Source organism: Hippocampus zosterae, chromosome 1, assembly GCF_025434085.1.
Source record: "Hippocampus zosterae strain Florida chromosome 1, ASM2543408v3, whole genome shotgun sequence".
NCBI lineage: Eukaryota > Metazoa > Chordata > Actinopteri > Syngnathiformes > Syngnathidae > Hippocampus > Hippocampus zosterae.
In genome coordinates, this window is record NC_067451.1 from 21,522,244 (window position 1) to 21,535,545 (window position 13,302).

The 13,302-nt window shown below is 40.9% G+C and overlaps 1 protein-coding gene across 1 annotated transcript in view; it reads right to left on the reverse strand.

Annotated features, from left to right (window-relative positions):
- Positions 1–13,302, reverse strand: part of LOC127598072 (putative methyltransferase NSUN7) — a 33,708-nt gene that overhangs the window by 11,109 nt on the left and 9,297 nt on the right. Inside the window, exons 3-9 of the mRNA XM_052061625.1 lie at positions 9,819–9,946; positions 8,180–8,332; positions 6,931–7,114; positions 5,887–6,007; positions 4,853–5,032; positions 4,665–4,766; positions 2,105–2,240 (exon numbers count right to left, since the gene is read on the reverse strand). Coding sequence (XP_051917585.1) covers positions 2,105–2,240; positions 4,665–4,766; positions 4,853–5,032; positions 5,887–6,007; positions 6,931–7,114; positions 8,180–8,332; positions 9,819–9,946 — 1,004 coding nt within the window. The remainder of the gene's footprint in view (positions 1–2,104; positions 2,241–4,664; positions 4,767–4,852; positions 5,033–5,886; positions 6,008–6,930; positions 7,115–8,179; positions 8,333–9,818; positions 9,947–13,302) is intronic.

The window sequence follows — 13,302 nt, forward strand, 5'->3', positions numbered from 1 at the left end:
AAAACTGATAAAAAAGAATCCTGAATACCAACACAACTTGTCACTTACGACTACATAAACACATTGAGCTTTTTTTAAGTCGACTGAGCTGAGTATTTAGTCGATATCCTTGATATCATCTTAAGGTGCATGCTTGTTGGATTTAGTTTTTACTAATCATACATTCGCGTATTATTCGATCGTCAATTTATGCTCGCAAAGAAGAATGCTTCTGCCTGTCATGATAGTTTGATTTTGCCTGCAATGAAGAACGCTTATGCTTTCAATAAAGATATATCCTTTATTATTTACTCACATCTATAATCATTATATATTCTTCATTATATGATCACTTTTTCTTGCTGTACTGTGCGAAAGGTTAGGGTCGCAACCACCTTTCCGAGGACGTGGTTGGGAAGAGATAACTGTTAAGACTAAACAGTGAGCAAGGGTGAACTGTAAATGGAGACATCAACACCAGCTGCAATGTGATGTTTATGTGACATTTGCACACATGTACGTAAATTGCACTCACATACACACACATAGTCAAACAAGTTCAGTGTGTGTTCAACAGCCCGCACCCTTTAGGTTGGACACACCTATGTAGTAGCTTTCCCAATAAATGAGGAGGTGAAGGTGGAGATCGTTAGGGTTACGTGCCGAGAACTGAAACCGAACGCTTCTCCTCGTTCCCTCCTGGTACCAGAATCGAGTCTCCTGTCTCCTCCTTTTGGTTATTCCCGAGTGTCAAATTGGACCAACCTGACGATGCTCTTTACCCCCACGAGCAAGAAAATTCAGTGCACTAGTTGAATGACTGTGACGTACCTTTTTTTCCAATAACCACTGATACTTTTGGCCTACTATAATGCTATTAAACCTTGTAAGTAAACGATTGTCCTGCACTAGTTACAAACAAGTAGACACGTGTCACAATTGGTTAAAAAAATAAAATAAAAAATACAGACTAGTAGTTTTGCCTCACAACTAAGGAGTTAGTTGTTTTACTACTAGTATGCCAAAATCAAAAATGTCATACAATAATGGCAAAATGCACTACCAGTAAGACACTGCAGTCATTCTACTAGTTTGCTGAATTGACAAATGTGCTACAAGGTCTTTTAATGGTATCATAAAAGTTAATATATTGCGCTTCACTCGCAGTTAAACTGAGGTTAACTTGTGAACAGTTTTGACTCACTGGTGACATCCTGCTATGCTACTAATATGCCAAAGTAGTGCAAAGATGTCATATAGTAGACAGGAGTGCAGAAAGACATTATTTGCAAGACACTGTTGTTGTACCATTAAGGACAACTAGAGTACTACATTAGTACATGGACCTCGAGATGACTCAAGGGTACTGATTAAGCCTGCGGGCCTGTTCCAACAACAGCTCACCTGTGATGTTATTTTCTAGGAATGTTGTTATTGTGATTATTTGAAAATCCAAACAGGCAGTGATTTATAGAAAAACATTGTTGCATGTTGATTTGTATTTCCTAGTTATTGTGAGAAATCATTAACATGAGCGGTGTCTTCACATAAATCAATATCATTATCAAGACATTATAACACGTGACCCAAGGTTATTTGTTAGTCCAAAAGTATCAGTAGCCAAGTAGCTCTCAGTTTCACAAAAAAAGGCTTTTCGTTCAGAACAAATGGCGCGGAGATGCAGTTGACCAAAAATAGCTCTTCTTTTCAGGTTCTTCAGAGGTGCTGTTTGTGTGGAAATAGTCGACTATCACAAAAACAAGTTTTGTTTTATTCAATACAGCCTCGGGCATTTCCTGCAAAAGGACAGTTAACGACAAAGAAGAGTCTGTCGATAAGAAAGAAAATTTCCATATGTATTTTCTGCAAACTAATATTTCTACAGTATGTACGTATCGTGTCATCTTATTTTTTTTTATTTGAATTTGACTGGAGATCTCTATTCCGCCCTTTTCAGAGCATTCGAAAAGCATGAAGCGGCACCTTCAAGTTCATGTTGGAGGTGTTAGATGATTTTGGCAGAAGTCTACCTGGAGGGAGACAAAGACCTCAGCAGGCTGACAGCAGAGCTGAAGGAGAGTGACGGCAACACATGCAGAGAGTCTGCTTGCGAACTGCGACTGACCTCAACTCGTTTTTTTGTAGCCGCCATTCCTGCTGCGGCATCACATTGGCCTGCTCGATGGCTCTCGTCACCACCTCTTCATTCTCCTCTGGGTGTGACGAGCAGGTTGCGTAAACAACCGCCAAAACTTGGGGAACTCCAAAAATACAGCAACAGCATTTATTAGTTTTGCACAGGAGCCCAACGGGTGGATGTGAGGTTGAATGCATTGATTGTATAATGCGTGTGTTTGCTTTATTTTGAAGGCAGCTCACTTCAACTTGGTTCCTTGACAACAAGATGGTACCAGAGGACGCCAACAGAATAAGAAAAAGAGTACTGTATATTTGCTGTCTGAAATTAGTTACATTGACACTTGGAGGACAGTAAAATATTCAGAGTAAACTTCACTCAAGTAATAGATTAATTGTACTCCACACAATTCCAAACATCAACTTTCATTTGATGAGCACATAACCTACTCACATTGCGATTGGCTGGCGACCAATTCAGGGTTGATCCCGCCTACTGCCCGGAAGACTGCTGGGAGAGGCTCCAGCACTCCTGAGACCCTCGTTAGGATAAGCGGATTAGAAATTGGAATGATGGGTGGATGGATAACCAACTCATTCACATTTTACACCGAAGAGAGTAGGCGGTGGGGCCTCATGTACTCTGAGTGAAAAGATTTTGATCTGTTGTGAAGAATCATTCCCGTTCGAGGGGAGGCAATTGTTCATCAAAATATTTTAAAATAACTCATCTAGAGGAGAAAAAAATGTAGATTTGAAAAGCTTCACAAACCTCAAATGCGTGATGGAAACATTTTGGCATTTGTGTTCAGAAAGATGGAAGTCGTGTTTGGGCATGACACACTGAAATGAGACTATTGATGCAACTGCACTGAGGCATTCAATAAACACTGAGCATTAATTAACAGCCCCATTAGAAAATATCTACACTTGCAGAAATGTCGGGCTGGGCCGATCGATAGCAGCAGAATGGGAGCAGCCGATTTCATTGCCGCAAAAGAAAAGATCGCCACCTGCTTTATTACCGACACAAACAAAACACCATTCCATGAATGTACCAAATGAGCACGTCCACATGCGCTGTCATGAATGGGCTATAAAACTCATTTTTTTAAAGACCCTGTAGAGTAAATTCAGATATTTCTTTCTTAATACATTATACACCTTTGAAGATAACTGCTGAAAACATGCAAAGATTGACACTCAGATGTGGCGATACAGCGATAAACCCTTTTAGCGTTTTATAAATAAAACATTTCCGAGTGATGCGCCTTGAAGTATAGCATACAGAGGTGGGCGCGTCAATAAATTTTGCTGGTCTGTCAGTATTTCTAGCCAACGCTGTCCATCACTGTCTGTGAGTGACCCCGTTGTTATTTTAACCGCACTTCTGTTCTCCCTAAGTTGCAGTTGGTCATCGCTTTTTTTAGCAACGTCAGTAAAGAACTGTTTACAAGGTTAACAGCAGTGGTGGGCACATCAGACACTTCCACCGGTCCATCATTTGTCATTTGCCAGTGGCCGGCCCACCAGTCCGTGACTCTGTCATCATTATTTTAACTCCACTTTCTGATTACACTCACGACACTGATTGCTGAAGTAAAAACAATACAGGACAGCCTTATTGCGGTTTGTGGGACAGAAAGGTAGGTAGACAAACACAGCCAACTTCCTTTCCTGGCAAGAACGACCTCAAAAAGAAGAAAGGCTTGGAGAATGGCAGCCATGATTTAACAGCCAACACAACCACAAGTCATCAAATTAAATGCCGATGGTCAAGGGTCTTTTCTTTTTCTTCCTGTTGTAGGGCGATGAGACCCTACGCCACACCACGCCGCTCAAAGCAACCACCCCCGTGAACAGACACACGCGAGACACGCCGCTCGTTTCCATCAGTCGTCAGCGAAACGAGAGCCCGTCTCTGATGTACCATAAGTCCATCACTACTGATAGACAGTTCACCACGTGAGTAAGTGATGATTCGTGTGATGGATGATAGATCGCTTCCGTCTGCGCGTGGTCCATCAGAGTGCCAAAGTTTCCATCATTCACCAGCCAAACGGGAGTCCCTCACTCAGGGACCTTCCATTGGTGCTGACGTAATTCCCGCTTCTTCATGAATCCCCCAGCCTCCACCATGTAAGCAAAATACAATTAAAAGTCTCTTGATTTCCTTTACTGTGTGCAAGCTGAATGAACTCTCAGAGATAATAATGACCGACAACCAAAACAACAAACACAGTACTAAATCAATACCTTCCTCACAGTGCCACAGAGAGCGGCATTTTTATGATACAGCTCTTGTATTGCCAATAGACCGTGCAATGGCCGGTGCCTTTGAAACATTGCATGCTGACCAACATTAGCATATCTAATTAAGGGCAGACAATCTCCCAGGGACAGCATATGCTTGCTCTATTAGCATGAGATTAGATAATTAGGCACTCAGTCATGTAGGTGAGCGAGGCTCCACACATAGCTCACGCGTGCGCTGCCTTTGTGTCAGTGTGTGTGTATCAGCATGATAACGAGCGGTTTACGACACTCACACTTTAATGCATGATCAATATCTTCCCTCTGCTGTGCTATCAGAGCATCCAGCTTGCTCTGGGCCAGAGAACTCTGAGAGAAGTCCTGCAGCAAGCTGGCATCTGAATATAACAAATGTGCAAAATTGCTTTTTCCGTTCAGTGTGATCTGGTTTTTGCGAAGAATACACCTGCACCCTCAAACGTACCTCTGTTCTCTTGCAGCATGAACTCAAGCGGATTGCTGACTGCAGACAAGGAGCAGTTGGGAGTCAACAGGATAAGACGGACTTTTGCAAGACGCTTGTCACCACTGGTGAGAGACTGGAACACCTCGTTTATCAGCTTCACATCTAAGCAACATGCAGCAGAGCAAAGAGACATAGGGCCTTATTTACTAAAAGTGTCGGAGTTGTGTGCAAGCTGATCTATGTATGCACCGATAACACCCAGGATCGACTCTGCAAAATGGCCGAAATAGCATCGCAATTATTATTATTTTTATTTATTTATTTGGGGCCCGTCACAAGAAGGAGTCATGCCATATCGCCTACGACAAAGCTCATTTCGATTCTGCTTTTCCTTTCTCCACGAGCAGTTTTTAGGAACGTGCTCCCAAGTTTTAGATGCAGTGACACACAGGATGTGCAAATACATCCAATTTGCGACGCACTCTGGAGAAGTGAAATGTGGTTGCTGGCTTTCCTAAAATGATCAGAGAGACAGACTTCACTCATATCCAACTTGTATGCCTCTCACACAGCAGTTGATCTGAAGCACAAACATTCTTTGAACATGAAAGCTGAGTGTGAACGCCCAGTTGTGTAATGTCCAGGATTAGTTTGCCTTTTCAGCCAACACTTCCTATACTGTCACTTTAAATTTCATTTTAAACTTGTGGCAAACGCTCAGATTTTTTGTGTGGAAAACCAAAAGAGGTCCTTCAAGTGAAAAAAAAAGGTACCGGTAGTCTTGAGCACTTTCACACTTGTTGCCAATTGTGCTGAAAATTTGCATGATGAAAGTCCGCAGAGTCCAAGAATGGTATTAATGGACTAGATATTTTATGTTAGGTGTTCTGCTGTATTATTATTTTAATATTACATATTCTGTAAAGTGCTTTTGTACAGTTGCAGCTGTTGTGAAAGCACTCAATAAATACAGATGGATTCTATGAATATTGGAATAATGAGGTCAAACAAGTCTAGGGAATTAAGAAGCCGATATGCTGTTGGTCAGAATAATTTGATCAGCGACGCTGTGTGGGAGACAGTGAGGCCGGAGAAAGTGCCCACAAGGAGGACGTCCCCGTCATCTGGTAGAAGGGAGATCGCCACCTTGGGGGCCAGGCTGCAAGACTTGTCCTGCAAACAAATAGAGAAGGACCGAGACATGACGAGAAACCGGCTTTGCAGCCATAGCCTGGAAAGGTAAAACACATAACTAGGAAAATGGTATTATTGTGCAAGTGGAAAAAAAGCGAGTCATTCCAGAATTGGAGGACAATTTAGGCACTTTATTTTGATGTGTTTGGCATAGATACACAGGAACTTGAAAATCATGTTTTCCAAAAATACTGCTGAATAAACCCTTTGAATTAAATACATGTACTGTTATTTGAATACTTATTCAATGTTATTACTGGATTGCTCGACAGTAACACTGTTGTTGTTGAGTGTATGCTCAGGAGTGTACGTTAGCTGTGGCAATTGCTTTACTCATTCGTCAACAACAAACTCAGCTATATATAAATAAAGGGAAAAAATGTATATCAATGTCGTTTTTGATCAGATGACTAATGAGGTTTAGTTGAAAACCGAAGCTAATATGAAAAACCCACCCAGGGTCAGTGCAATTAGCTTGGTGATGCCATTTCTGTTATGTCATGTTCATACTCCCTTTTTTCTTCCTCTAGCTAACTATAAAGGTATCAGTAAGAGGAGACTGATCACAGAACAAGTATCAACAAGGGGCTGTAATGAATAGTTTTTGGGAGTTGAGAAATTGATCAATGCTGAGCTGAGAATGAACCAGCTGTATTGTCGTGAAGCACAAGCATGTGACAGGAGATTTGTTATGTCTCAAAGTGAAGTATGATATGATGTGAGGAAGGGATGTGAAATATTACCGTAGTTTCTGGCCAAACTCATCTTGGGTGGCATGAGGGATTGCATGCCGCTTTGTAATCAGTTTGAGACATAAACTATAAATATCAGAGGACACTGGTACCAGCCCTGTGTGTGTGTGTGTGTGTGTGTGTGTGTGTGTGTGTGTGTGTGGATTGAACCTGCATGACGAGTTTGTGGTTGTGAAGCAACTTGGTGGAATCCAGCCTCGCTTTCATTTGAGCGGGGAATACCAGCAAATCCTCACAGTCGGCATCCTGGCAGAAGGTCTGCCCTTCCAACTGCCTGACGGAATTCACTTGGGAGAGGCCCGCATCCGTCAGCACACTTTGGACCTCATCCAGACTGGAAGCAAAGTATAGGTGGGTGAGGACAAAGGGTTGTGGTGGAAGAGAAAATATACTGCCTGGGCGATTCTACAATTGAAGGACATTTTCTCCCCACAAAATAAAAAAAATTATTAATAATAAATATTTCCAGCCCCCCCCAAACACAAAAAAATGTCGAGTGTGTTGCAATGGGGAGCAGTATAACACATGTCATGAAGACTTCCACTCTAAGCAACTCAGTATGCTGCAGTAATATTAGGAATTCTTCACCCAGGATAAGAATATAAGAAAATACCCCTGTGAGTATTATCTGCCTATATTATATTATATTATCGGTCAACCTGTTGCTCCACCGTTTGTGTTAAAATACACTTTGCTTCTAAAACTAGATTGGACATTGATTATATTTTTTAGCTTGTTTCAAATACACACGTACGTAATTCTTTTTGTTTCGTCTTTAATTTGCAATAAACTTTAACCGGGAGTGGCATTCAACATCTTGACGCCTTTTTTTCCCCACTGTCTGTCAAACTGTTACTTGGTGTGAGAGGTGAGTTGAGTCCACTGCCACCATGCACTTTTAAAATATGTTGGTGCTTAAATGCCCTGTAATTCTGGATTGATCTATACGACGATAGAAACGTAGTGTGGCCTTTTAAAAGAACTTTATATCTATCTCGATGCTGTCAAAAATATTAGGACACACACACACACACACACACACACACACACACACACACACCCTGGCACAGATCCCAGGAATGACCTTTCCGATCTCAGAGCTGACTGAGGGTAGTTGCTGATTGAATCTGTCCTCAGTGACACGATTTACACCTGAGTGAATAAGCCCTGTCCAGAAGACACTGTTGTATATCGTAACACAACCGCATGCACTCACCATGCGTACACATACACACAGAGTTTAATTGGGTGTCAGCTGGGCACCTGGGCTATAAAAGAAGTATCAAACTGAAAAGTCTGCATGCAGTGGCAAAAGGAGAGTTACATCGTGCACGAGTACTCATTTCCTCAGTGTGTGTGCATGAGCGTGTAATTGTTTCGTATGCGTGTGTGTGCTGACCTGCTCCTCAGTAGGTTGACCCATGCGTATAGTGGCAGCCTGTTGGATCTCTCCTGTTTCACCTTCACACTCTCGGGTAGAATGCAGTCAAGAGATGAAAGGTCATGTTTGATTCTATATCGGGCTAGTGAGGCCTCCAGCTTTGTCTTGAACCTGAAAACAACATACAGTATAGAGTCGTGTTTTTTTTTTCTTACGGAAGAAATCATTGAATTCAAATCGACATCATAAAGTAGTCTAGATGTTATTTTCAAATTGCAAAGGCTGCAATTTGGGGGGAAAATAAAGTCTTTGTTTTGGTTAGTCGGAAGGCTGTAGGTATGTGCATTTTATTTATTTTGTGTCCAGATAAGTTCAGTGCTGAAGAAGTGCAGTCCACATGTTTTGCATATCGTTTCGTGAAACATGAAAAGTAGATGAAGCTACAGAATTGTTTACATTATTGTTGTGATCTGACTTGTGTTTATGCCACACTACTCTGTTAGAATGTAAGTTGTGAATGCTTAAGAGACTGCAGTCAAAGTGGTTGGTAAATTAACAACTCAAATTAAAGTGTCTTTCATATTCGCGCATATAAAGTAAGGAATACATTTTGACGATATGGACAACGGTGGGAATTCACCACTTTAATTCATATACTTTTCCCTTTTGCGATCCATTTAATTGTTCCAGCTTTCAGACTGGCCAGAGGATCAATTTAGCAGAACCACTTCAACTTCATCAAACATGGTGGGCGAAGGAAAACCCTGATAGCGAGGATCATCCAAAGGTAGGATGGAATAGTGCATAGCACGTCTGCTTTACAGTCAAGCTGTCCTGTGTTAAAAGTCGCAGCTCAGGGCCTACTGGATGGAAATTTCTGCGGGTTCTCTGACTTCCTCCTACATTCCCAAAACACACGTTCATTTAATTGTAGACTCTAGATCAGGGGTGCCCATTGCATCAATTGTGATCGACCGGTAGATCACGGACTGGTCCCAAGACATTCGCGAGGGGTTTAGAGGAGAAAAAAACAAAAACAAAAACAAAACATTTGTGTGTCTTTGTGCATGTTAGTAATATATTTTTGTGTTAATGTACACTGCACACTAATCATCCCATCAGTCTCATTTTCACAAAAAGTATTTAAAAAAATAAAATAAAATAAAGCAGGTAAATCTTTAACCTACGGTGGCGCGTGACCTGCGTCACTGGAAGTTGTTAGAGCTCAGCAGTCTGCAATTGCAACTTGTGATCAGAGCTGTTGCGCAGTATCTTTTATCGTTTTAATTATGTGTGTTTCATGTACAATTCACCGAGGGCACGGGCAAAGAATAGGAATCTAGAGGGCCGAGGGAAGCACTTTAAAACGGTACGATAGTTAACAGGCTGCTAAAGTGCGTCGCATGCCTCCGTGTCAGGCTGTTGCTCATCATGGCGTGCGTGTGTATGTGCGTGCGCATTAACCGGTCGATCGCGGGAGGTTGGTTGATCGAAAAGTCGATCTTCGGTCCAACAAGTTTGGGCACCGCTGCTTTAGATTGTCTGTAGATGCGAATGTCAAGGTCTGTGCTTATTTGGCAATATGTGCCCAGCAATTGCCTGGTGACCCGTTCAAGCTGTGACCTGTTCACTGCTCGTCCCAGCTCAATTTTCCTACCTGATGAGATAGTTCTCTACATCTCTGACTTCCCGTATCGACTCCTTCCCTGTTTGGTCTTGCGGGAAAAACTTCCTGCCCTTGAGGTCATAGAGCATGACAGCAAAAAGGCTCATTTGATCATCTGGCTGGAGGACAAAAGCAATACAGTTATTTGGTGAGGGGAGGAAATGAATAAAGCATGACGATATCTGGAGACTTCTGGCCCCATTAGGGGCACAATATCATGTTTGTATATGCTGGAAGCTCAAATCACCAAACGTGGCATCATAACAGTGTATTTCACTGGGTGTATGCATTTTCTAAGAAATGGGAGCACAACTGGCAAGATGGTCCCTTACTCACCATCAGTGAAGCATTGAATACATAAGGATGAACTTAAAAGGCAAATTCCTTTCCAACTGCTGCATGTCTCAACAATTGATCACAAAAGATAGCAGGGCCGTATACTTTTCCATATCAGTATTTTACGTTCAGCCAAGTATGATGTAATACACTGTGAAGTAATAGATTGACATTCAAAAAAAATCTCCCAATGCGTTTGTCCAAAGCAACAAGCAATAAAAGACAACTAAAACACTTTTTGTCCATCAAGTACTACTTGGCCTTCACCAAGTTTAAATCTTTGGCTGTGGGAAAATTCCCAGTCATTACGTTGCTGGACAACAGTATCCCGCTAACGTGAAAGTGGCCAGTGAGCACATTGGCTATGTTTAGTCACCTCAGCAACAAGACAAAACCAAGATAGGTCATTTCTGCCAGTTTGATCGTTTGTTTTTCTGGGTTGAGAATTATAACATGCTCTTGTTTGAATAAGGTGTCATCCTGCTGGAATGTCAGCAGCATTTTTTTAAACGAAGGGCCACAATTCAGTTATAAAAAGTCCATTTACTCTTGTTCAAATGCCAGGTTTTTGTGAAAAATGACACCAAGTTGTTTGAAAACTTTTTGCAGCACTAATGTAGTCTATAACAAGTACAGTTTAATTGTTGTTTTTGTTGTTTCGCACAGTGGCTTGAAATTGTAGCCAAGCTCCGTTCAGGGTGGCAATGCGCCCGTGTACATACTTAGCATCATTCTTTATCATATTAGCCACAGTCAGTGTTTCATAAAATTCGATTCACACATATCCAGAACAATGGCCGTCATGCTCACAATCAGGCATGAAAAAGTCATCTAAAAAGCAACTTTTGCTGATCATAATTTACTAGAGGACTCAATGACTCATTCATTCAAACCATTTCTAAAAAGTACAACACAAAAATCTCTTTAATTCTATGCAATTTGGAACATTGTTTTTCTTTGTTTTATCTTAGTTTGTTTCTGTTTGTATTGTGAATGTGTGTGTAAAGTTTTTATACGATGCGTTTCATTTCATGAAACCATGACTGTGGATGGTATGATGTGACAGATGAGACATTGAGATAATTTTAAAGTTGTAATTCAGATCAATTGTGTATATTATTGTTTAACATTCAGTTAATAACAATAACTTCTGGAAGAGTATTCAGAGGTCTAAGAATACTTCATCCATGTGAAAAAGGCAGAAAAATCACAAATATTAACATTCTTCTCAAGGTGTGGACATGGCCAGAGAATGACAAGGCCACCGTGTCGCTCTATTGTTTATACCGGTTGAAGTAGGTATAAACAATGGAAAGTATGTGAAAATCCTTTTATAAGTGAGATGTGGCTGGATTGAGACTTAACCAATCACACTCAAACTCATGTTAGATTATGTTAGTGCTGTATACACCTATTTCCATTTGAAGGGCCTTTGATTAACCTGAAGGAAGTTCATCTGTTCGTTACTTTTTTCCCCCACTTTCTAGCACAGCGGTCCCCAAACTACGGTCCGCGGGCACATTTGACCCGGCCCTCTAACCCTCCTGTTGTCCTCGGGTCAAAATGACCCGTCAATGTGTTAAAAACGCAAAATGATAATTGTTTAACTTGAAATTTTATTACTTTTCCTAGATTGTCCCCAACTGCAGAAAATTTTAAATGTTTTTATTCACATTTCCATGGAAGCTGTACCAAAAAAAGTACAAAGGTGGTCTTCGGGGCAAAACGACCCATGACGCAAATAGGGTTGAAATCAAGGTCAAAGTTATTTACACACCATAGAATTTTTCAGTGTTTTAGTTGTGTCTCAGATCAATTAGTAGAACACGTGAACAAGACGGTAGCAGAAATAAACAAGACAAGATAGGTGGCGTTCTCGTAGATGGCAGAACTCTTTTTTGTGGATTTCAAGGGGCTATAAAGAGAGAGAGTTGTTTAGTTATTATTTATTTCCTGTTTTTTTCTGTGAAGAACTCAGAGAGGGTTATTTAGTTTTATATATTTCATTAATAGTGTTATTATTTTTTTCCTGACTTTTTTCTGTAAAAAAACTGGAAAGGGTTATTTGGTTATGTGTGGCTTTCTGGGAAATAATACATTTTTTAAGCTCCCCTACGATCGTTGATGTTACAAACTGACACCGGCCCCCCATCAGAGAAGGGAAAAGTTATGTGGCCCTCACAGGAAAAAGTTTGGGGACCTCTGTTCTAGCAGGAGACTTTGTGCTAACGCTGACTGCTATTTCGAAGCGTTCATCATTCCCTCCACTTTGAAGTTGAGGAAGAAAAAGAATACCGATGCATGACGCTGTCAACAGAATGCTTCACTGTTGGCACAGTCCTCTTTTGACGATGGGCAGTTTTGTGTTTGTGCCAAACATACCTTTTGGAATCATGAGCAAAAAGTTCAACCTTGGATTCGCTGAACCATAAGAATCACTAAAACACATGGGAAATCTCTCAGAGAAGCACTTTTAACTGAAACAATATAAACACACAGTATATGCATGTATTGTTAAGTATTTCCAGATGCATTTGGTCTTCGTTTTTAGCACCAAATTGACAGACTCCTATAAAATCAGTGAAAATAAACTACTGTATTCGATTGTACGTAGATTTTTTTAAACAGGTGTTTAGCAACAAAATATATATTCTTTCATCCAATGATCTGAAGATAAAAGTGATGAGAAATGGACCCCACCCCCTCCTGTTCTCTGTCTCTTCAATTGCATTCGGAAAGAAAGAAAAAAAAGCAGACTCGCCTTATTGTCTCATCACATTTTCAGGCTTTCGTGTGGCTCAGAAAATGATGTGGCAGGCTGAACCCTTGCGTTTGACACCCGTGTACTACAGCATTTTCCTGTTAAGTGTTCATCTATATTTGAACAGGTGAGCTGCAAGTATAGCAGTACATTACCATGTCTATTTTAATGACATAAGATAGCACTATACTGTACACCCAAAGTTGCATGTCAGTCTAAATTTGGTAACATAATTAAAACCTTTCTTCACATGAGTTCAAGGACATAAAATGGAACAGTGTATTAGATTAATGTTTCACGTGGCTCATTTCACACTGAGTGTGGGGCTATTCCTGCTTAGTCCCTCGATTCCCCAATGTCCTTCAGGCTCTTTCAATT